Raw genomic sequence first — 24,504 nt, forward strand, 5'->3', positions numbered from 1 at the left:
AATGATTTGGAACATAAGAAAAAAACATCCAATCAGTATAGCAAGAAGAAAAAAGAATCCAAAAAATCGAGAATAGTGTAAGGATCCTCTGGGACAACTTCAAATGTACCATCATTTTTACATAGGGGTGCCAGAAGGAGAAGAGCAAGAAATTAGAAACCTGTTTGAAAGAATAATGAAAGAAAAATTCCCTAATTTGGTCAAGGGAATAGACATAAAAGTCCAGGAAGCACAGAGAATTCCAAACAAGATGGATGTAAAGAAGCCCACTCCAAGACACATCATAATTAAAATGTCAAAGGTTAAAGACAAAGAGAGAATCTTAAAAGCAGCAAGAGAAAAGCAGAGTTACCTACAGAAGAGTTCCCGTAAGACTGTCAGCTGATTTCTCGAAAGAAATCTTGGAGGCAAGAAGGGACTGGCAAGAAATATTCAAAGTGATGAAAAGCAAGGACCTACAACCTAGATTACTCTATCCACTATTACTCTATAGCAATCTATAGAGTATAGATTACTCTATAAATGATATCCAGAAGCTATCTGCTAGCGGGGCAGATAAAGTGCTTCCCAGACAACGTAAAGCTAAAGGAGTTCATCATCACCAAACCATTATTATATGAAGTATTAAAGGGACTTAAATTTATGAAAAAGAAGATCAAAACTATGAACATTAAAATGGCAATAAATACATAACTATCAACAAAGTAAGCAAACAAGCAGAACAGAAACAGAGTCATAGGTATGGAGAACACTGGGATGGTGGCAAGTTGGGAGGGAGGTCTGGGGGAATGGAGGAGATGGTGAAGGGTTTAAGAAGTACAATTCGGTAGTTACAGACTAGGAAGGGGGTTGCTAAGAGCAAGTATAGGAAATGGAGTTGCCAAAGAACTGATATGCATGGCCTATGGACATGAACAAAGGAGGGGGGATCACCAGAGGAAGTGGGGGGTGCTGGGTGGAGGGGGCAAAGAAGAAAAAATTGGGACAACTGTAATAGCATAATCAATTAAGAAAGAAAAGGTGATGCTTTTTAAAATGTCAGTCTCATGATGGGCTTACAGGTCAGGGGCAAACTGACGGTGAATGGGGAAAGCAGGTATACAGAACTGATGAAAACACAGAATCCAATTAGAGGCAGCACCAAAAAGTACAGTCTGACCACGTCGGGGAGACTGCAGGGTGGGGTTGTTTATTTGTATAATTTGCAGATCTCTGCGGAGTTCTCGAGAGTCAGAACACAGAATAGAGAGGGTTATGAAGAAGAGGCATTTATCGTGTGTGCCATGTATAATGTACAATTTCTGCCCAGGTTTTTGAGGGAAAAATAAGGATGTGCATTATACGCATTACACATGGGTCTAATGTACTAATTTGTTACCGGTACATAAAATTTCTTGTACCTTGTATCTCTTCTTGTGTTTTGTAATTATTTGTTACATAAAATTTCTTGTACCATAGTATGTTCAAAAGTAAATGTTAAAATCCCTTTATAATACAAAAAAGCAAGTATCTAAATGTAAATAAATAAAAATTGGATTAAAAAATTAAAATGAAAGATTTTTTTCTGGAAAGTTTGGGCCAAAAATGGGTGTGCATTATACACAGCAAAATACAGTAACTGTGTTTATAATACAGGGTGGGGCAAAAGTAGGTTTACAGTTGTGAGCATGTGAAACACAGTTTATTCTTGTACTATTATTTATTAATTATTGTATTATTTTCCTATACGAACAACTGCACAGTTGTCTCCTGCAAAGCTGGTGAATTTCTAGATGTCCTAGGGGTGTTTGACATTCAACCATTCAGCAAGTAATTATTTAGTATCACCTGCGGGACCCCATTCTAGGTGTAAAACCATATAAAGGATTAACATGTTTAAAAATATAATGATAGAATCAATACATATCAAGGTATCATTACTTGACAGACCATTACATGATCTGCCATCTCTAAAACTTGGATTTAAAAAGTTCTTTTTAGTGTTGATAATGAATTTAGGGATCCACCCAGACTTTCTTCCTCATCAGTGTCATTAATGTAAAAAGACAGCTTTTTAGCAATGTCTTAAATTGGCAGGCATAAGATTTGAACCACAATTTGAGTCTTTTCCTCACTGAAGAAATCAACCACAGAAAAGCAACATAAGACTATAAAGGTTGTTTCTCTAATTATTTTTCTAGAAATGCCTTTCTGCCCTCATTGCCAGTAGAATTTTGATATGTTTAAAGAATTTTCATTGGGAGAGAGATGCTGGAGGTGGCATTCGTGGCAGAACTAGGTGTCTGCGAAGTTAGTGTGTTAGACTGATGAAGAACAAGCCAACATAAACAAATCAACAAACAAATGCTGGAGAGGATGTGGAGAAAAGGGAACCCTAGTACACAGTTGGTGGGAACGCAGACTGGTATAACCACTATGGAAAACAGTATGGAATTTCCTCAGAAAACTAAAAATGGAACTGCCTTTTGACCCAAAAATTCTGCTGCTGAGATTATACCCTAAGAGCCCTGAAACACCAATCCAAAAGAACCTATGCACCCCAATGTTCATAGCAGCACAATTTACAATAGCCAAGTGCTGGAAGCAACCTAAGTGCCCATCAGCAAATGAGTGGATCAAAAACTATGGTGCATTTACACAATGGAATTCTACGCAGCAGAAAGAAAGAAGGAGCTTATACCCTTTGCGACAGCATGGATGGATCTGGAGAACATTATGCTAAGTGAAATAAGTCAGGCGGTGAGGGACAAATACCATATGATCTCACCTTTAACTGGAACATAATCAACAGAAGAAAAAAGCAAACAAAATATAACCAGAGATACTGAAGTTAAGAACAATCTAACAATAGCCAGAGGGGAGGGGGGAGGGGATAGTAGGGAGAAGGGTTTTCAGGAACAACTATAAAGGACACATGGACAAATCCAAGGGGGAGGGTGGAAGCAGTGGAGGGAGGTGAGTTTGCTTGAGGTGGAGTAAAGGAGTGGGGAGAAAATGCAGACATCTGTAACTGAACAACTGAAATAATTTAAAAATTGCAAATAAAATAAAAATAAATAAATAAATAAATTTAAAATAAAAAGAATAAGCCAACAATTCTACACTTATTTCTGTAGGTTGGCCAGAGCTGCTCCACCATCGAGTTGAAAAAAATTGCACACACACACAGAATAGTTTTGACATAGGACAGGAAAGATAATTTGGTCTGTTTTTCATAATGAAAACATACATGGGCAGGGAAATAATTTGAATAGGATAAATCAATATGAACTTTAATTTTTAAAATTCTGAGATATATCACTAAAGAGAAGTGGTTAATACAGTCTGGAAACTACATGGTCAGATCTTGGACCATTTTAGTACAAGAAAATAAAAATGGTTGAATTCTATTTTCAAGTAAATACTATTTTATTTCAAAGCAGATTTCACGAATAATTCGAACATCATGTGGAAATGCATTGCTGGTGGGTGTTGGTGGTTCAGGAAAACAAAGTCTGTCGAGATTGGCCTCTTTTATAGCTGGATATCAAATATTCCAGATAACATTAACCAGGTAAGATAAAGTAAAACAAGACAATAAGTTTTTCTGTGGTTAATTTCTCCAGGGCAAAATGTTTATTTAGAAAAACACAACAATTTGGTGTATTTCTTTCTCAAGTTAACTGTTGAAGTGTAACATACACAAGGAAGTGTACACAGATCTCGGGTGTCACAGACTACGTACGACTGTGTAGCTGCGCGCAGAGGAAGAAATAAAACATTACTACCCCCCCACAAGTACGCCTCATGGCATATCCTACTCATTACCCTCCCCAGGGTAACCATATTCTCACCTCTGAGCCTATTGATTAGTTTTGCCGATTTTTGAACTTTATATCAATCGGTTCCTACAACAGTCACTCCATTGTATCTTTTCTGTTGCTCGCATTGCTTGTAAGGTTCATCCGTGATGTGACATGCACCAATAGTTTGTTCATTCTTATTGCTGTACAGTCTTCAACTTTACCACATATCATCACAATTTGTTTGCCCACTGTAACGTTTATGAACATTTGTAGGGTTTTATGAATATTCTTGTATATGTCTGAGTATACTCTGGAGACAGAATTGCTGGATGCATATGCTCGACTGTACCAGATCCGCGGAACAGTGTTCCAATGTGGTTCGACCAGTTTGCACTCCCACCAGCAGTTCATGAGAGCTTCAGTTCCTCCACGTCCTTGCCCTTGCCCTTGCCACCATGAATTTTTTTCAGTTTAGCAAATCTGGCGGGTATCTCGTGGTGGCTTTAATTCACATTTCCCAGATGGCTAATGATGTTCAGTACATTTTCATCTCTTATTGACCTGTTTTTAAGTTCTTTATTTTTTTTCTATTGAAGTGTAGTTCTTTCTCTTATTGGTTCGTAGGGTTTTTTTCCTTCTGTATTTTGGATATAATTTCTTTATCCAGGTGTGTATTGCAAATATCTTCTCCCTGTCATTGGCTTTCCTTTTCACTCTCAGTGAATCAAGTCTAATGAAACTTAAGTTACCGATTTTCCCTTTGTTTTACTACTCTTTGTGGTGTTTTAAAATGTTTTGTTCACTCCAAGGTCATGAAGATATTCTCCTGTGGTTTTCTTTATATTTACAGATAAACTTTACTGTTTTTGCATTTAGAACTGTAACTCATGTAGAATTAATTTTCTCATAACGTCTGAGGTAGTTGTAGTTAAGATTATTTTTTTCAGTATAGGTATCCAAGTAATCCAGTTCACTTATTGAAAAGGTCCTCTGTTTTCCAGCCACATCACAATGTCGTTTTTTCCCATAAATCAACTGATCATATATTTGACTATAGTCTCTTTCACTGGTTAGTTTTCTATCTTTTCTTTATTACTCACTGTTTTAATTTTGGTAGCCTTTTAATATGTCTTGAACAAATTTGTTGTTTTTCAGCATTGTCTTGAATATTTAGCACTCTGTATTTTTGTATACATTTTAGATCGCCTTTTCACCTTATACACGCACAGACACAGCACTGCTACCAAACACACGAAAATTTAACAAGGTACAATTATGAGAGTATTATAAACAAGATATTTAGAGATTAATTAAAGTTAATCAGTTGTCAACATTTAAAAATTGGGAGATTTCACATAAATAAACAAAAATATTTCTGGCTTCTTTTGAAATAATCGAAGGCTCTGGCAATATTGGGCCCTCATTCCTAGGTGGCTGGAGCTGAGCAGCAGCTGCCTGCTTAGGTGGACATGCAGTCCTGCAGTTCACCTGAGACCACGCCAGTCCTGCTTCACCCATTGGCATTACCTGCATGATTCCTGGGGGTATCTGAGTTTGTGATCTGGCACAGGTGGTGATGCTGTCATTGTGGTTAGAAATGACAGAGGCTTAAATTAAGGCAGGTGTGTTATCTGTACTTTCTTGTTTTCTGTTTCTTGATGCTCTGGCCCTGGGACCTTGCCCACTAGGTAGAGACTGCTCCTCCCAGGGCTAGCCCAGAAGCGTGCCTTTCATATGCAAAGCTACCAATCCAGAGCCCATACTCTGAACAGAGCCTGTATCTGGCTTCACCCTTCAGGAAGCAATATTCCTCCGCCCTAGTCACACCAGTCAGGGACCGGCCAACTAGGAGTAGCGTCTATGCCCCAGAGCCTGCTGAAGTTATTCAAACCGGCCAATCCTAAATCTGCTTAGGCTGCCTGGCTTCGCCCTTCTCGTGGAAAGTGCAGTCAAGTCTGTTGTTAGTTGTCCATGCTTTCCCCGCCCTCCTGCCGCCTGACCAGCCTGGTGCTTCCCCATGGGGCCCTACGTGGCATGGCATGCCCCCTCCTGCTTCTAGGGGTCTGTGAGCATAAACTTCTCCCTTCATGCCTGCATGCCGTACCATACCCAATCAAATCGAATCCTGGGCACATTGCAAAACAGCAGGAAAAGTGGGAGTAGAGAGAAGGAGTCAGTGGGGACAGTTTGAAGTAGGTAAGCTTGATTAGACTTGGTAATTAATTGGATATGGAGTGGAGAAAAGGTACGAAGAGTCTAGGACGAAGCCCTAGTTTCTCTAGTGGTATTTATCACAATGCATTAAAAAGTGAAAAACACTGGGACAACTGTAATAGAATAAACAACAAAAAATTAAAAAATAAAAGCTTTTGTTCACAATTCTGTCTTTCACCAGGCTGTAAATGCTGAGGACAGACTATTGTAAACTTTGTCTTGTCTACCATTACTATAAAGTGGGTACTTTAACCAACTGTAAAAACATATGTTGAACAAATGAATAAACAACCAGTTTTAAAGGGATAAAATGAAAATTCAGTATGTGTTGAGTGTGAAATGTCTACAGAATGCAGTTTCCATAGGTCATTAGACTCAGGGGAGGGTTCTGGAGATAGAAGTATAGGAATCTCAGGAACGGCGATACTCTTAAGGTAATGAGGAGTTTGAATAGGATCATAACAAAGAGAAAAGAGGGCTCAGGAGAGAATTCTGGGGTCTCCCAGCATAGGCAAAGGGGGCTTGCAAGGGGCAGTGGGTGAGAAGGAGAGGCAAGACAGGAGGAACAACAGAGTGGTTTCCAGAAGCCAAGGAGGTAGAGCAGGAGCCTGAGGGTGTTAAATCACGAGAAGTGGTAACTAACAGTCGCTGTGCAAAACTTTCAGTGGAGCGGATGTGTGCAGAAGACATGTCGCATTAACCAAGTGGAGAAGCAGAGATAAGTACAGAAACTCCTCAAGCAGCTTAGCCCTGGAAGAAACAGAAGAGAGGAGTCAGTACCTAGAGAAGGGTGTGTTGTGACTGTGTCCATATTTCACAAAAACAATGCATAACAGTCTGTTTAATTAAAAAACAAACCAACACACACAGCCAAAGTGGCTCTGTGACCTCATTGCCAGGTCAAGTTAGAGACTGGCCAGTCAGAGGGAGGACTATACCAGCAGCACCTGGCCAGTGCGCCTCTGCAGGAGGGGTGGGCTGTGTTCCATTTTGCAAAGCATCTTACCAGTTTCTCTTTTAAATGAATTTAACTCTTGGGAATTATTTTGAAAGGGATGTATGTTTTCTTTTTAATGGAGTTCCTTTTGCCAATGTCTATAAAATTTTACTGTAGTGCTTCCCAAGAGGGTGTAGCCTATGCCAGTTTAAAAATCAGCTGTTCGTTCATTTAAGTTCACTTAAGTAACATCATCTGTAATGCCCACAACATTTACAAATAGGTATTACCTTCATTTTGCAGGTGAGGAAACAGAGCAGAGAAATGTGAAGGAACTTTTCTTTTTACTTTTTATTATTATCTTTTTAATTGAATTCATTGGAGTGACAAAACCATACAGGTTTCAAGTGTATAATTCAACAAAATATCATCTGCACACTGCACTGTGCACCCATTGCCCCACGCAGTCTCTTTCCATCCCCATTTCCCCCCCTTGGCCGCTTCTCCCTAGCCACCCCCGCTTCCCTCTGGCTAACATCGCACTGTTGTCTGTGTCCGTGTGTTTATGCATGTATGATTTTTTGGCTAATCCCTTCACCTTCTTATATCCAGTCCCCCCTCCTCCTCCCCTCTGACAGCTGTCCGTCTGTTCCATGTATCCAGGCTTGTTTCCATTTTGTTCGTCAGTTTATTTTGTTCACCCCACATATGAGTGAGATCATGTGATGTTTGTCTTTTTCTGTAAGTTTATTTCACTTAGCATAATAATCTCCAGGTCCATCCATGATGTTGCAAAAGGTAAGATTTCCTTGTTTTTTATGACCACATAGTATTCCATTGTATAAATGTACCAGGAACGGAAATTTCTAGAATTTTCCATTCTGGAAATGGCCACTAGGGCTATTTCCAGATCTTGGCTATTATAAACAATGCTGCAATAAACATAGACACGCACAAATGCTTTAGAATTAGTGTTTCGAGATTCTTAGGATATATTCCCACAGGCGGGATCACTGGGTCAAAAGGCAGTTCCGTTTTTAATTTTTTGAGGTAACTCCACACTGTTTTCCACAGTGGCTGCACAGTCTGCATTGCCACCAACACTGTACTAGGGTTCCCCTTTTTCCACTTCCTTGCCAGCACTTGGTGTTTGTTGATTTATTGATGATAGCCATTCTGGCAGGTGTGAGGTGATATCTCAATATGACTTTAATTTTCATCCCTCTGATGATTAGTGACATTGAGCATTTTTTCATATGTCTATTGGCCATCTGTATGTCCTCTTTTGAGAAATGTGTATTTGGGTTCTTTGCCCCTTTTTAAATTAGATTGTTTGTATTCCTGGTGTTGAGTTGTGTAAGTTATTTATATATTTTAGAAATTAGCCTCTTATGAGATGTATCATTGGCAAATATGTTTTACATACAGTGGGCTCCTTTTTCATTTTGCCGATGGTTTCTTTTGCTGTGCAAAAGCTTTCTAGTTTTATGTAGTCCCACTGGTTTATTTTTTCCTTTTTTCCCTTGCCCTAGGAGATATATCAGCAGAAATATTGATACACAAGATGTCTGAGATCCTACTAATTATGTTTTCTTCTAGGATTTTTATGGTTTCATGACTTACATTTAAGGCTTTTGTCCATTTTGACTTTATTCTTTGTACGGTATAAGTTACTAGTCTAGTTTCTTTTCTTTTCTTTTCTTTTTTTTTTTTTGCATGGACCTGTCCAATTTTCCCAACACCATTTATTAAAGAGACTTTCTTTAATCCATTGTATGCTCTTGTCCCCTTTGTCAAATATTAATTAACCATAAAGGCATGGGTTTATTTCTAAGCTCCCTGTTCTGTTCCATTGTGGTATATGCTGTTCTTAAGCCAGTGCCAGGGTGTTTTGTTATAAAGTGCCAATGACCTTGTTATAGTTTGACACCAGGTATTGTGATACCTCCATCTTTGTTGTTCTTTTTCAAGATTGCTGAGGCTTTTCGGGGTCTTTTTGGTTCCATGTAAATTTTTGGAATATTTGTTCTAGATCTGTGATATTGTGTTGAATCTATAGATTGCTTTGGGTAGTATGGACATTTTAAGATATTAATTCTTCCAATCCATGAACATGGAGTATGAACATGGTATATACTTCCACTTATTTGTATCTTCCTAAATTTCTTTCTTCAATGTCCTATAGTTTTCCAAGTACAGGTCTTTTACCTCGTTGGTTAAATTTATTCCTACATCCCTTAACTTGTTTTTGTTGCAATAGGAAATGGGATTGTTTTCTTAATATCTTTGATAGTTTGTTTTTGGTATATAAAAATGCCACCAATTTCCAAATATTAATTTTGTACCCTGCTGCTTTGCTGAATTCATATATTAGAACTAGTAGTTTTTTGGTAGAGTCTTTCAGGTTTTCTTTGTATTTGCAATATTATGTCATCTGCGAATAATGACAGTTTTGCTTTCTCCTCTTCGATTTGGATGTCTTTAATTTCTTCTTGTCTGATTGCTGTGGCTCACACTTAGAGTACTGTGTTGAATGAGTGGTGAAAATGGAGATTCCTGTCTTGTACCTGATTTTAAGGAACACTAAGTACGAAGTTGGCTGTAGGTTTGTCATATATGACCTTTATTATGTTGAAGTATGATCCCTCTATTCCCACTTTGCTGAGAGTTTTTATCATAACCGGGTGGTAGATATTGTTAAATGCTTTTCTACATCTATTGACATGATTATGTGATTTTTATTTTTCATTTTGTTTATGTGGTGTATTGCATTTATTAATTTGCAAATACCGTATCAACCTTGCACCCATGGAATAAACCGCACTTGATCATCGTATTACTGGATCTGGTTTGCTACTAGTTCATTGAGGATTGTAGCATCTATGTTCATTAGGGATATTAGCCTATAATTTTCTTTCTTAGTAGTGTATTTATCTGGTCTTGGAATTAGGATAATGCTATTCTCGTAAAAAGAACTTGTAAGTCTTCCCTCCTCTTGAATTTTTTGGAATAATTTGAGGATGATAGGTGTTGGTTCTTCTTTGAATGTTTGGTAAAATTTGCCTGTGAAGCCATCCAGTCCAGGACTCTGTTTGCTGGGAGTTCTTGATCACTGCTTCAATATCTTTAGTTGTAATCGGTCTGTTCAGGTTTTCTGATTCTTCCTGATTGAGTTTTGGAACATTGTATGTTTCTAGGAATTTGTCCATTTCACTCAGGTTGTCCAATTTTTTGGCATATGGTTGTTCATAGTATTTTCTTATAATCCTTTGTATTTCTGTGATGTCAGTTGTTTTACTTCTCCTCTTTCATTTCTGATTTTATTTACTTCGCTCCTCTGTTTCTTGATGAGTCTGGCTAAAAGTTTATTAATCTTGTTTATCTTTTCAAAGAACCAGCTATTGGTTTCATTTGTCTTTTGTATTTTTTTAAAAAAATCTCTATGTCATTTATTTCTGCTCTGATCTTTATTATTTCCTTCCTTCTTCTTACTCTGGGCTTTGTTGTTATTTTTCTAGTTCTTTTAGGTGTGGGATTAGATTGTTTATTTGACATTTTTCTTTCTTCTTGAGGCAGGCCTGTAATGCTGTGAGCTTCCCTCTCAGGACTGTTCTGATGTGTCCCATAGATTTTGGGTTGTGTGTTTATTTTCATTTGTTTCCAGGTAATTTTTGATTTCTTCCTTGATCTCATTGTTAACCCAGTCATTGTTTAATAACATGCAATTTAGTCTCTATGTGTTTGAATGTTTTTCAGTGTTTTTATTTAGTTGATGTCTAGTTTCATACCATTATGACCTGAGAAGATGCTTGATATGAGCTCAGTCTTACTTTGTGTCCTAACATGTGGTCTGTCTTTGAGAATGTTATATGTGCACTTGAGAAAAATGTATATTCTGCTGCTTTGGGATGAAATGTTCTGTAAATATGAATTAAATCCATCTGATCCAGTGTGTCATTTAAGGCAGCTGTTTCCTTGTTGAATTTTTTGTCTGGAAGATCTATCCATTGGTGACAGTGGGGTGTTAAAATCCCCTACTATGACTATATTGCTTTTGATCTCTCCCTGAATGCCCACCAACATTTCCCTTATATATTTAGGTGCTCCTGTGTTGGGTGCATGTTTATCCTCTTTTTGGGTCAATCCCTTTATTATTAACCTTCTTTGTCTCTTATTATGGGCTTTGTTTTGAAGTCTGTTTCATCAGACATAAGTATTGCTACCCCATATTGTTTTTTCCATTTGCATGGAATTTTTTTCATTCCTTGTGAAGGAACTTTTCTAAAGCTGCCAAAAGGGAATTTGAATCCAGATCCTTCTGGTTCCAGTGCCCATGGTCTTTCCATTATACCCTAAGGCTTACCTGAAACTCCCGATTACTTGAACTGTAACACCTCTTTCAAGTGAGGATTTCTTCATAGTCTTTGTCATCAACTTACTCATTAAGATTTATGTGTAGGCACTTGAAAAAATGTCTGCTTTATTTTTATACATCACATCAGGTCTGGTAGCACATACATTTAGTAGGAAACAGAAAACAAAAACAGAGACCAAGATCTTTTTATAATCTGTTATCACATAATTATAGCATTTCTATTATTTATATCACATTGCATAATGCATCTTTTCTGTAGGTTTTCTCTGTATCTAGGCACTTAATGAGATGCACAAATTACTACTATATATAATTTATCAGTGATTTTATTCATAATTTATCTTTACTTTTTAATCAGTCCAAACTCATCCAAATTTCAAATTAGTTTTAGATATTATCCATGTACACGCTTGGGAAAAATCTGCTGCTGAGGACTGTCAGACTGCAGAGAATAAAAGTTCATCTCCCTCTTCCAGTTCCTCTTCATGAGTCATTTCTGATAAACTCCCCGTTCCTCACTTTTTAGGTTAAATAAAACATGTGTTTGCATGTAGCATACAGCTACTCTGCTGTAATCCCCATGTTTTTAGCAGGCATTATTACTCACATCTCTTGGAGCAGCTGCAGACTATGCTCTAATGGCCTGGGTTATGTAGTATTTTGAGATAAATTATGGCCGTGTATATATTTTAATTTTAAATTTCTTACCACTTTTATTTTTTAGGTCTTATAATGTGAGTAATCTAATAGATGACTTAAAATCTCTGTACAAAGTGGCTGGGGCTGAAGGAAAAGGCATCACCTTCATCTTTACTGACAATGAGATAAAAGACGAGGCATTTCTAGAATATCTTAACAATCTACTGTCTTCAGGGGAGGTAGGTCTCAAAAGTAGAGGAGACGCTCGTATTTAAACATGGAAATTGTATTCGAATACAAAACAGTAGCAACCCTTCAGCAGCCTTTAGCTCGTGACACCGCTCGTCACACATTTTTTGTTCTAGAAATGGTCAACGTAGGGGATTTGGTAAAGTTTTGAAGTTCCTGTGCAGTTAGTGCTGCCTGCCCCTAGATTTCCTGTGTGCCTTGTTCCATTTTACATATGATTGCCTATCTGTCTCTTAAGTCGTCAGTTTGATCCTGTAATTTATTTTAGGAGGAGCAAAGTACTTACCTATCTATCCATCCATCCACCCACCTGTTTAACAGGGATGCAGAACAGGTAGAGGAGTTCCATTAGGTGCAAGTAGGTGTCAGTGTCACCACTCTGACACTGCTTGTATCAGCACTGCCATGGCACTACGGTACAAGGAAGTAAGGGACTTTGCATATACTCGTACTCATGGGTAACATTTACTAAAGCAACACGGGAAGGAGTCACAGCCAGATCAGTAAGGAGAAAGACGTATCAGGGGAGTCTGGGGAAATCCATGGGCGGGCTTTCCATGTTCTCACCAGAGGGGCTGTGCAGAATGTGCTTCCCCCCCAGCGGTGACGTGCCGTGACACGTGCACTGTGTGTCTGTTCAGGGGGCTGTCTGAGGCTCAGAGTCCAACAGTTGTATTGGCACTGGCCATGTATCCACTCCCTGCCTAGCCACAACCACCCAAATTCCAGACTCCCAGACGGAGTGTAGATGTTCCCCATTTATCCCAATGTTTGTGTGCATAGTCTGGGTACAGTGGAACAGCCTTGTTAATTAGCAATGGAGGAGCCATTCCAAAGGTCAAGTTTCCAGATGCCAGCCCTGCAAGGATGCTTCTTAAAATTAAACTCTTCTTAAAAGAGGTAAAACTGCTGTGTTAACTCTTTCCTGCACCGTGGTGTCTATGGATTCTTATTGGTGTAGGAGCTGATTAACTCCTAAGAGACAGAGTTAACCAGCCTTGGAGACAGAATTGAGACTGACAATGACTCAGACAACAGAGGGCACCATGGACATTTTAAAGAAATGATAGGAATGGTGGAGAGAGAGCATTTTAGTGATAGTTGTTTAAGACTATACTTCCAGGGATGGTTTCTTTAGTGATAGCTATTTGAACAAAAGGAAACATAATTTGCTCCTGATGAAACTTCTCAACCTGCTCAATAAACAGTTGTACTCTTGGTAATCTTGGGCAAACCAGCAGTTTAAAAGGGGAGATGCAGAAAGAAAACAGGAACAAAAGATGACATACAGGTGGGAAAAGAGGACCAGACTTTGGCAGTGAACTCGCTGTGGAGAACACTTAAAACACCGAACACTATCTTGTCCGTTCCTCAAAGATCTCCAATTTGTTTGCACGGGATGAAATGGATGAAATCACCCAAAGCCTGATATCAGTGATGAAAAAGGAGCTGCCTCGCCATCCTCCTACCTTTGACAATCTGTATGAATACTTTATTTCAAGGTCAAGGAAGAACTTGCACGTTGTTCTCTGCTTCTCTCCAGTGAGTTTTTATTGTAGTTATATGTATGCAGGAGGAATTACTTATTTAAATGTATTTAGATGGTTTACTTTCTCTGATGAGATGATTTACTCAGAAACTAACACTTGTTACATTGAAATAAAATTAATACTTTACTACTACCAATCTCCATGGACCAAAATCTCGTATCAAGGTGTAAAATATTCATCTGATTTGAAATTATTGCATAGGCCACAACTTTCATTACTAAACATATAGATTATTTGAATTGGAAGGGTTTTGGTGATACAGTCTTGTCCCGCTCCACCCCCAGTCTAGACATACCATCTAGAGTGTCCCAGATGTAGGTTTGACTATTGTAGCTCACTACACTGTCTGTATAGTAGCCAGTAGACATGTATGGCTATTTAAACTTTGATTAATTAAAATTAAGTAAAAATAAAAATCCAATTTTTCATCCCATTTTCTCCAATTCAAATGCTCAATAACCACATGCAGCTGGTGGCTGCCATACTGGAAAGCACATACATAGAAAATTTCCATCATCACTGAAAGTTCTGTCGGTCAGCTCTGCTCTGGGTACAGGGTGGGTGTGTCTCACTCATTTACAAGGCATCTGCTTAATTTTTAGATAATCTAATAGCCAGAAAGGTCTTTATTACAATCAGTTGAATTTTGTCTCCCTGTCTTCTCCCCTTTGATTTTGCTTCTGCCCTGTAAAATGAGCCCAACCCCTCTCCCACATACAGCTGCTCATAGTTCGAGAAAGTTTTTGCAGACTCCCTGAATTATTTCCTTTTTAGATCAAACACCTCCTGTGCCTTCTGCTATTCTCATTTGGTTAGCGTCCTGGCCTTTCACTGTCTTGGTTGTCTCTCTCTAGAAGAGTTCTAGTTTGTCGGTTTCCTCTTAAGAGGTAGCTCCTAGAATCGAATCTAAGAATGCAGATGTAGTTGTAGAACAGGGAAGAGTAAGGAAATATTACCTCCCTTCATCTGGACACGTTACTTATTAATGTAGCCCAAGGTTTTTAAAAAATTGTGAAGGCACACTGTTGGCTCAGCATGCACAAGCCTCTCTGTAGATGATTTATAATGTCTGTGCTTCTAATGCTTTCTGACTTTGCTGTCAATAGGTTGGCGAGAAGTTCCGTGCTCGGTCTCTGAAATTTCCTGGCTTGATTTCGGGTTGCACTATGGACTGGTTCAGTCGCTGGCCAAAGGAGGCGCTGATCGCTGTGGCCTCCTATTTCCTTTCAGGCTATACTATTGTCTGTTCTAGTGACACCAAAAGACAAGTAGTAGAAACAATGGGCCTCTTCCATGACATGGTTTCAGAGAGCTGTGAAAATTATTTCCAAAGGTAGGTGACGTCACATGAGCATGAAAGCTACAGAGCTACACATTTCCTCCAAAGAGAAATCGGAAGGAACGTCCCATAAAGAACTAGTCATATCGATTGAGCACAGAGCCCCAGCTGCACTTAGATTTTTACTTGCTTTGATTTTCTAGTGATTATGTGTTGAAAAGATGGTAAATAACGAGCTTTAAAAATTAACTAATGTCCATGCTGAATTTAAATACCTTTTCCCTTTCAGACTTCAAAGGAACACATGCTTAATGAATCACTCTATTTTGTTGACTTAATTTTTTTCAAAAGTGACCTGTTTAAAATTAGTTTCTTGTTCAAAGGCATTATTTATCGTGATTAAAGAAGTGCACTGTTTTAAAGTTTTCTTATTGCCTTCCATTAAGAGAACATTTAGGTTTTGTATTTGCATCACTTAGTCCGATAAAGTGATGCATGTTTCATCATGTTTTTATGCCAAATAATTATGAAACAAAATTTTAATTGATCATAAGGACTAAAAGTAACAATTCTGCCCATATGTAAAAGCTGGTGTCAACAGTTTAAAAATGCCACTGCCCACCCCTAGCACGACAGTCACCGTCTGTGACCGAGAGGCATGAATGTAGTTGCCCCAACGTGGATTTCTGGAAGAGTGGGCCTGTCTCTTAGGGTTAATGGATGGGCCTCAGGGGTGCTGAGCCCGCCAGAGAGACTAGGCCTATTTTTCTGCACAGAGAATCTGGGTAACCTTTCATTGATTTTTCCAAGGGTTCCTTGTCTCACAAAAGTGTTTGAAAAATCTACACCCAGACCACCTTCTTGAATAGTTGTAGATGATCTCCTGGATCCTCTTGGTGAATTCGTGGGTATTAATTTTTACTGCTAGGAAGATTTTCTTTCTACCTCATTTGAGCTCCTCCTGCTACCATTATCTGTAGAGAGAAATTCTTACCTTTATACAGCTACAAAAACCTGTGTCTATTTTTGAAAAATTTAGTATGTTTTTCAAATTTTTCATACTCCCTTAGGTTGTAGAAGTCCATTCTGAATGTAATATTTACATAACACTTTAATGATAGTCCTTTATATGCTGTCTTTAAAATATTTTAATGTTAAAAGTCTTCTGAACTCCCAAAGTGCAAAAATTAATGACTTTATAGGATGTGTGGAGCTCTTCTTTGACTTGAGTTTCTCCTGTATAAACTTATTCTTTTTATTTATTTCTATTGTTAAATATAATTATTATGCTACAGCCCAGAGTGAGTTGAATGTTTGAATCCAGTGTGGCTACTTTGCTTTCAAAGACAATGCAGGGCCTCCGGGGAGAGAGTGGCTTTCCCCTCGGGAACCTCGGGGAAACCCACTCAGCTGGTTCCTAGAAGTGAAGAGGTGTGTAGCCAATAGCAGCTAAATGAACACAGATCTCAGTACAAATTCACTTCAACCACTTATGCCTAATATTTGTACAGAACCTTAAAAGTTTACAAAGTATATTTACATATGCTATTTACATATTTTTTATCTTCACAAAATTCTGGTAAATGTAGAGCAGTGATTCTTTCTTCAGTGTTCCAGATGAGGAAACAGAAGCCCAGAGCTGTGTAAGAGTGGAGTCAAAGACCCCAAAAAGGCCCAGATACCAGACATTAGCACTCTCACCCCCGCACCCCTAGTCTGCCCTCCCGCTAGTGACTCACTCTCGGGAATGACCCCGATTTCACAGTGGGAAGAGCACCTGTTCTGGCATTGTTTGGGTGTACAGCAGAATGGCCGAGACGAAGATCGCTCTTACGTTCCTTTTCAGATACCGCCGAAGAGCGCACGTGACTCCCAAATCTTACCTCTCATTTATAAATGGTTATAAAAACATTTATACTGAAAAGTTGAAATACATCCATGAACAAGCTGAACGTATGAATATCGGTAAGCAGAATGGAATTTTAAGGGCTTGTTTGATAGGGATCCCAGTATTTTGCCTGGTAGATATTGTTGTATTTGAAAATAAAATACTGACGTTAGTGTTAATAATAGATTATCTTGAAGGAATGCCCTTAAGGGTCTTTTGACCCGTCCAGAAACTCTGGGCAGAAGAAATCTAGACAGAGGTGCTCTGTTTCCTTTCTGCAACCACTTCTCCCAGCTCTTTCAACTCTGGGTTTTCAGAGTTTCCAACTCTGGCAGCGGGCCGCCACAGTTGCTTACAGACGGGACCAGCCAGCTCCGGGGAACTGACCACAGTTTCAGTTTTTGGTTTCCTTACAATTTCCCTCAATTCATATAAACTTTGCAATGTTAGTGCTTCTCAAATTTCTAACAAAGGAAAGGCAAAACAAACAAAAACAAAAAGAGAGCGTTTACCTGAGTGATGGTTTTCTGAGTGTTCAGTATATGTAAGTAGAAAAAGTAGAAATTGGAATAGGTTATATGTCCAGAAAGCATTTGGTCCAAACATTCCAGAATACGTTAGCGCTTTCTCTTTCCTTCTCCCGCACAAGACTTGGTCCCAGACCATTACTGAGCTCCATGGTTGGTGAAGTTATAGCACCAGTAGAAACACAGTGAAAGAACCCTTCTTCGGTTCTCATGGCTCACCCTCCTGCAGCTCTTGCACTGATGCCCCAGGATGGGTGGTGTGCTGGAGCCGCCTGCACTGCCTCCTGGGAGCTGATCATGAAATGTAGGAATTTAGCGACCTGGTTTTTAAACACAGTCTTTATTAAAAAATAAATTATGTAAACTTATAATTAAATAAATTATATTAAAAATGAAGGCAATAGATACTCAAAAGTTAACCACTTCTTAGTTATTTTTACTCTATTTTGCTATTATTAATGTTCTTGAGGTTATTTCCATCCTACCTGTATGGTGGAAATATTATATAACAGCGATAATAGCGTGCTACTGAGAATCTCTTGGTGGCTTGAATTCAGCCATGGGGGAGCACTGACAGTCTGGAAACTGCAAACCTATAAATGAGTGCTCCCCCTCTGCCTCAAGAGATCACCTGCTAAGCATTTACTGAAGTGCTTCTGTCTCAAACCCAGGTGGAACTTGAGAAAGTCAGTCATGTTGCTCTCCAGTATTGAAAGTCACAGAGCCAGTTGCACAGGTCTTCACAGTCCCCCTCTCGTTTTTATAATGAAGAGGACAACAAAATTGTTAATAGATTTCGTGTCTCACTTGCCATCTCAGCTGCAATATTATTCAAAGGCAAAAAATGACAGTTACAAAGTGTTTGCAAAGCCAAGGCAGCATCTGTTTGTCAAGTGAGTTACTTGATTAATGTTTGTCACGTAAGTTCAGTGATTAAGGTTACTCGGGAAGGCACTGTGACTTTCCCTTACATGTAGTCAGATAATTTTCCCCCGTTGGAGCTATTTTCTTCATCCCACTGCTGAAACTCTTAGAAATACAGTCGGTGTTGTTGCTCTGAAGATAGGTGTGTTTTCAAAGCTTTTGTCCATAATTAGGTACCGTGTGCCTGTTACAGTATTTATATGGTGCCTTATATGTAGTAAGTGTTGAATAAATATTTGATGAGGTATATTCACATACTCAACAAGAGAGTATATATGTGTGTTTGTAAAGGTCTTGACAAGCTTATGGAGGCAAGTGAATCCGTTGCGAAGCTCTCGCAGGATCTTGCAGTGAAGGAAAAGGAGTTGGCGGTGGCTTCTGTAAAAGCAGATGAAGTGAGTTTGCATTTATTTTTTCCTGAGTGGTGAGGTACATTTTTCCGTATTAAAACAAAGCATTTATAAACTTACAGGGTATAAAGTTACAGAGTATTTCTGGTAAGATAATATCCCCAAAGACCATTAGATACTGTTGTTTAACTTATACCAAGACATACCTAAACTATCATGTCCTCTACCGGGTCCAAGGCTATTCCTTCTTCGCTGGCTCTGTCTGTCCCGCTCTGTCTCATCCATTTATACAATTTCTGCTTGGCTGTAAATTGTTAAGGTCCCTGCATGCTCCAGGTTTCTAGGATGGCCCAAGTCTCATCTGAAGTTTGTGTAGTGCAGGGAAAAGATAAGAGGAAGGGTTGATCGATTTACAAAAAAAAAAAAAAGAAAGAAAGAAAACGATTCTCCCGCAAGGTGGTAGGAATGCGAGTGTACCTGTGCTGCCCCTTTATCTACGACCCCACCAGCCTCAGACTGCCTTCGGCTTCCATTCCCTGAGAGGCAGTTAGAACAGATGCTTAGGTCCTGATCCTCAGCCAGTTGCTGAAATAAGAGAGAGTTAGGAGAGGCACTTAGCAAAGTTCTGGCATGTAGTAGGTACTTAACAAAATATGAGTTATTGTTATTGTTACTTACACAAGGCTTAATATGGTTTCTGATCTTATTCCAGTACAGTTTCTTGAATTGCTTTACAAATTACATAGAGTAGAAATACGATTTTTCTGAAAGCTTAAAATATTTATCTATATATTCCAAGCCTGAGGAAAATGTAGGAAATAACAGACTGCAAGGAACTGCTCAAAAGTGTTACTTTAATACACCTTTAAAAATATTTTTTATTGTTGTTCAAATACCGTTGGCCCCATTTTTCCCCCATTGCTCTCCCCTGCCCTGCCCCTCTTCCCACATTCAATTCACCCTCCCCCCCGGCCCCGTTGTCCTTGTCCATGGGTCCTTTATATATGTTCCTTGACTTGACCCTTCCTCTCCTTTCCCCTGCTTTCTCCCTCCCCCTTACCTCTGGTCACTGTCAGATTGTATTTTTTTATTTCCATGTCCCTGGTTCTGTTTTGCTCGCTTGTTTGTTTTTTTGATTGGGTCCCACTTATAGGTGAGATCATACAGTATTTGTCTTTCACTGCCTGGCTTATTTCACTTAGCATAATGCACTCTAGTTCCATCCATGCTGTCGAGAAGGGTAGGAGTTCCTTCTTTCTTTCTGCTGTGTAGTATTCCATTGTGTAAATGTACCATAGTTTTTTGATCCACTCATTTACTTATGGGCCCTTACGTTTCTTTGAACACTTGGCTATTGTAAATTGTGCTGCTATGAATATTGGGGTGCATATGTTCTTTTAAAGTGGTGTTTCAAGATTCTTAGGGTATAATCCCAGCAGTGGAACTGCTGGGTCAAAAGGCAGTTCCATTTTTAGTTTTTTGAGAAAATTCCACACTGTTTTCCACAGTGACTGTACCAGTCCACATTCCCACCAACAGTGCACTAGGGTTCCCTTTTCTTCACATCCTCACCAGCATTGTTGTTTGTTGATTTGTCAATGATGGCCATTCTGACCAGTGGAAGTGGTATCTCATTGTGGTTTTAATTTGCATCTCTCTGATGGCTAGTGATGTTGAGCATCCTTTCATATGTCAATGGGCTCTCTGAATGTCCTCCTTGGAGAAGTGTCTGTTCAGGCTCATTTTTAAAAAAGATTTTATTTATTTATTTATATTTAGAGAGGGGGAGGGAGGGAGAAAGAGAGAGAGAAACATCAATATGTGGTTGCCTCTCATGTGCCCTGTACTGGCGACCTGGCTCACAACCCAGGCATGTGCTTTAGAATGGGAATTGAACCAGTGACCCTTTGGTTTGCAGGACAGCACTTAATCCACTGAGCCACACCAGCCAGGGCAGGCCCATATTTTAATTGGAATGTTTGTTTCCTGATGTGGAGTTGTGTGAGTTCTTTATATATTTTGGAGACCAAACCCTGTCCAGTGTGTCACTGGCAAATATATATTCCTGTACGGTTGGTTTCTTTTCATTTGGTGATGTTTTCTTTAGCTGAGCAGAAGCTTTTTAAACTGATGTAGTCCTGTTTGTTTATTCTTTCTTTTATAAGAAATTATAAAGAGGACATATCAGTGAAAATATTGCTGCGTGGGATATCTGAAATTTTTCTTGCCTGTGTTCTCTAGAACTTTCATGGTGTCATGACTTATATTTAAGTCTTTTATTCATCTTGAGTTTATTTTTGTGTGTGGTGTAAGTTGGTGGTCGAGTTTCATTTTTTTTGCATGTAGTTGTCCAGATCCTCCAACACTATTTGTTGAAGAGGCTCTTTTTACCATTTTATGCCTTTTCCCCCTTTATCAAATATTAATTGACCATAGAAACATGGGTTTGTTTCTGGGCTCTCTCTTCTGTTCCATTGACCTATGTGTCTGTTCTTATGCAAATACAGACTGCTTTTATTACAGTGGCCTTATAATATAGTTTGATATCAGATATTGTGATCCATCCTAATTTGTTCTTCTTTCTTGAAGTTGCTGAGGCTATTCAGGGTCATTTATGATTCCATATAAATTTTTGAAATATTTATACTCTGTGAAATATGTCATTGGTATTTTAATAGGAATTGCATTAAATCTATAAATTGCTTTGGGTAGTATGAACATTTTAATGATGTAAATTCTTCCAATCTATGAACACGGTATATGCTTCATTTATTTGTGTCTTCCTTAATTTCTTTCTTCAGTGATGTGTAGTTTCCTGAGTACAGGTCTTTTACCTCCTTGGTTAGCTTTATTCCTAGGTACTTTATTTTTGTTGTTTCTATGGTAAATGGGATTTTTGTCCTAATTTCTGTTTCTGATATTTCATTGTTGGTATACAAAAATGCCTTCAACTTCTGAATATTGACCTTGTGTCCTGCCATTTTGCCAAATTCTCTTATTAGGACAGGTAGTTTTTTGGTAGAGTCTATAGGGATTTCTACTCTCATGTCATTTGCAAACAATGACAGTTTTACTTCCTCTTTTCCAATTTGGATGCCTTTATTTCTTTTTCTTGTCTGATCACTGTGGCCTCAAATTCCAATACTATGTTGAATAGAAGTGGTGAGAGTGGACACCTTTGTCTTGTTTCTGATCTTAGTGGGAAAGCTTTTACTTTTTGCCCATTGAGTATGATGTTGGCTGTAGGTTTCTCATATATGGCCTTTATTATGTTGAGGAATGCTCCCTCTACTTCCACTTTGCTGAGTGTTTTTATTATAAATAGGTGCTGTACTTTATCAAATGTTTCTGGTGTGAACTTCTATGGTAGGAGACCTGTGGGATGTAGTGGTGCTGTCTCTGTGATCTCCTGAACTTAATGCTCTTGGGATGCCCTTTGTGCTGTCTGTGTTGGCTCTCTGGATATAATTGGGTTTTAATAGGTGTTGGGTCGTTCTTTAATAGACCTTAAAATACAGATGATTTAGATAAGAAATAAGTTGGCTTATTCATGTTTTACATTATATTAAATAAATATTCTCTCACTACTCAAGTCTGTAAATTCTGCTCAGAGGTGTCTATTTGCTCTCATGTGCTTCCTCAACTTAAAAGGTGCTGGCAGAAGTCACAGTAAGTGCTCAAGCTTCAGCCAAAGTAAAAAATGAAGTGCAGGAGGTAAAAGACAAAGCCCAAAAAATTGTGGATGAAATTGATCATGAAAAAGTAAAAGCTGAGTCAAAGCTCGAGGCAGCCAAACCCGCACTGGAAGAAGCGGAAGCAGCCCTGAATGTGAGTAGTGAGTGCATCGTTACCCCTCCCAACACAAGTGTGGGCAAGCATGTTTGCCCATGAAGCAACCGTGAAGTAACTCAGACTACTTTATGTGAAGTAACCACATGAAGTAACTGGGCTTTTTGTCATCACAAAACCGAACTGAATTACAAATGTGATTTATAGTAATTTCTCAGTCTAGAAACAAATTTGTTCACTGATTAAGTTTTCAAAGTTCTAATTTTTTAAGTCTTAACTTCCCATAACTCACTGTTTTCATGCCATAAATCAGCTTTCCATGAGAACTGAGAACACTAGTGATTAACGGCCAAACCTATAGTGTAAGGGATTCAGATTACATAGGAAGAAAGCCTTCTCGGTTCCTCCAGCATACTGTTAGGGTTATGTCAGGAGCCCTTTTGAAATCCCCATGTGGTTCCCATTGCTGTTAGGACACGGTCGAGACATCCACACTCTGAGGGCGCAGCTTTGGAGGCAGGCGGATCTGCACTTGCTTCTCATGGCCACCGCTTCTTAAATAAGTTGCCTTATAAATTGCAACTTAACCGCTTCTTAAATCAGTTGCCTTAACTTTCCTGGGTCTCCATGAAGATTATAATTCCTCACTGATCCTTGAAGGCTCAATGTAAACAGTAGAAGTAATGAATACAGTTTTCTGGGCACGTGGAAAGTACTGAGTCAATATTAGTGCTGCTGCTAAGCTGGCTTCTATGTACTCCTTGAACTCTCTTGTCATTCTGTGCCTACACACAGCATGACCCAGCCATACAGAAAAACCTAGAGGCTTCTAGAGAAATTATGGTCTGTTTAAATTAATCTCTCCCTCTGCCAGGAATGCTTCTCCTTACCTTCATTGCCCAATAAGTCATTCTTAAAGACCAGGCTCAGATCTCACACCTTCCAGGAAATTCTTGGTTCTTATTTTATTTTCCTATCATCCCTATGATTGTATTTTGACAGATAATCCTAGTTTAGTGTAATTGTTTTCTCTCTCTCTTCCTTGAAAAATTATGAGGACAGGGCTATTTTTGTTTGTTTTATATGGGATAATGCCTGTAGTTGTTATGTGGATGGATTTATGGTAATCATTTAATAAAATTGTGACAATGAGCAGGACACATTCTTCATCCCCACTCCCTTTGTGGGTTCCATCACAACATACGAGAGAGAGGTCACTGAATCAAATGAGTCTTAGGAGATTTTCTTTTTTAAAAAATATATTGTATTGATTATGCTATTACAGTTGTCTCTATTTTTTTCTCCCATTTATTCCCCTCCTCCCTGCATTACCCCCCACCAGTATTCCACTCCCCTCCTTAGTTACTCCATGGGTCGTACATAGAAGTTCTTTGGCTTCTTGTTTTCCTATACTATTCTTAACCTCTTCCTGTCTATTTTGTACCTACCATTTATGCTTCTTATTCCCTGTACCTTCTCCCCCCCCTACCCCCGCCCCGCCCACTGATAGTCTTCCATGTGATCTTGATTTATGTGATTCTGTTCCTGTTCTAGTTATTTGCTTAGCTTTTTTTGTTTTTGTTTTTGTTTTAGGTTTGGTTGTTGATAGTTGTGAGTTTGTTGTCATTTTACTGTTCATAGTTTTGATCTTCTTTTTCTTAGATAAGTCCCTTTAACATTTCATATGATAAGATCTTGGTGATGATGAACTTCTTGAACTTGACCTTATCTGGGAGCACTTTATCTACCCTTCCATTCTAAATGGTAGCTTTGCTGGATAGAGTAATCTTGGATGTAGGTCCTTGCCTTTCATGACTTTGAATACTTCTTTCCAGCCCCTTCTTGCCTGTAAGGTTTCTTTTGAGAAATCAGCTGATGGTCTAATGGGAACTCCTTTGTAGGTAATTGTCTCCTTTTCTCTTGCTGCTTTTAAGATTTTCTCCTTCTCTTTAATCTTGGCTAATGTAATTATGATGTGCTTTGGTGGGTGCTTCCTTG

The 24,504-nt window shown here is 38.7% G+C and overlaps 1 protein-coding gene across 1 annotated transcript in view; it reads left to right on the forward strand.

Moving 5' to 3' along the window:
• DNAH8 (dynein axonemal heavy chain 8) overlaps positions 1–24,504 on the forward strand; it is a 288,603-nt gene that overhangs the window by 167,453 nt on the left and 96,646 nt on the right. Inside the window, exons 62-68 of the mRNA XM_024557808.3 lie at positions 3,423–3,553; positions 12,036–12,189; positions 13,577–13,741; positions 14,856–15,082; positions 16,875–16,993; positions 18,659–18,762; positions 22,369–22,545. Coding sequence (XP_024413576.3) covers positions 3,423–3,553; positions 12,036–12,189; positions 13,577–13,741; positions 14,856–15,082; positions 16,875–16,993; positions 18,659–18,762; positions 22,369–22,545 — 1,077 coding nt within the window. The remainder of the gene's footprint in view (positions 1–3,422; positions 3,554–12,035; positions 12,190–13,576; positions 13,742–14,855; positions 15,083–16,874; positions 16,994–18,658; positions 18,763–22,368; positions 22,546–24,504) is intronic.

The sequence above is a fragment of the Desmodus rotundus genome, chromosome 11 (genome assembly GCF_022682495.2).
Source record: "Desmodus rotundus isolate HL8 chromosome 11, HLdesRot8A.1, whole genome shotgun sequence".
NCBI classification, from domain to species: Eukaryota; Metazoa; Chordata; class Mammalia; order Chiroptera; family Phyllostomidae; genus Desmodus; species Desmodus rotundus.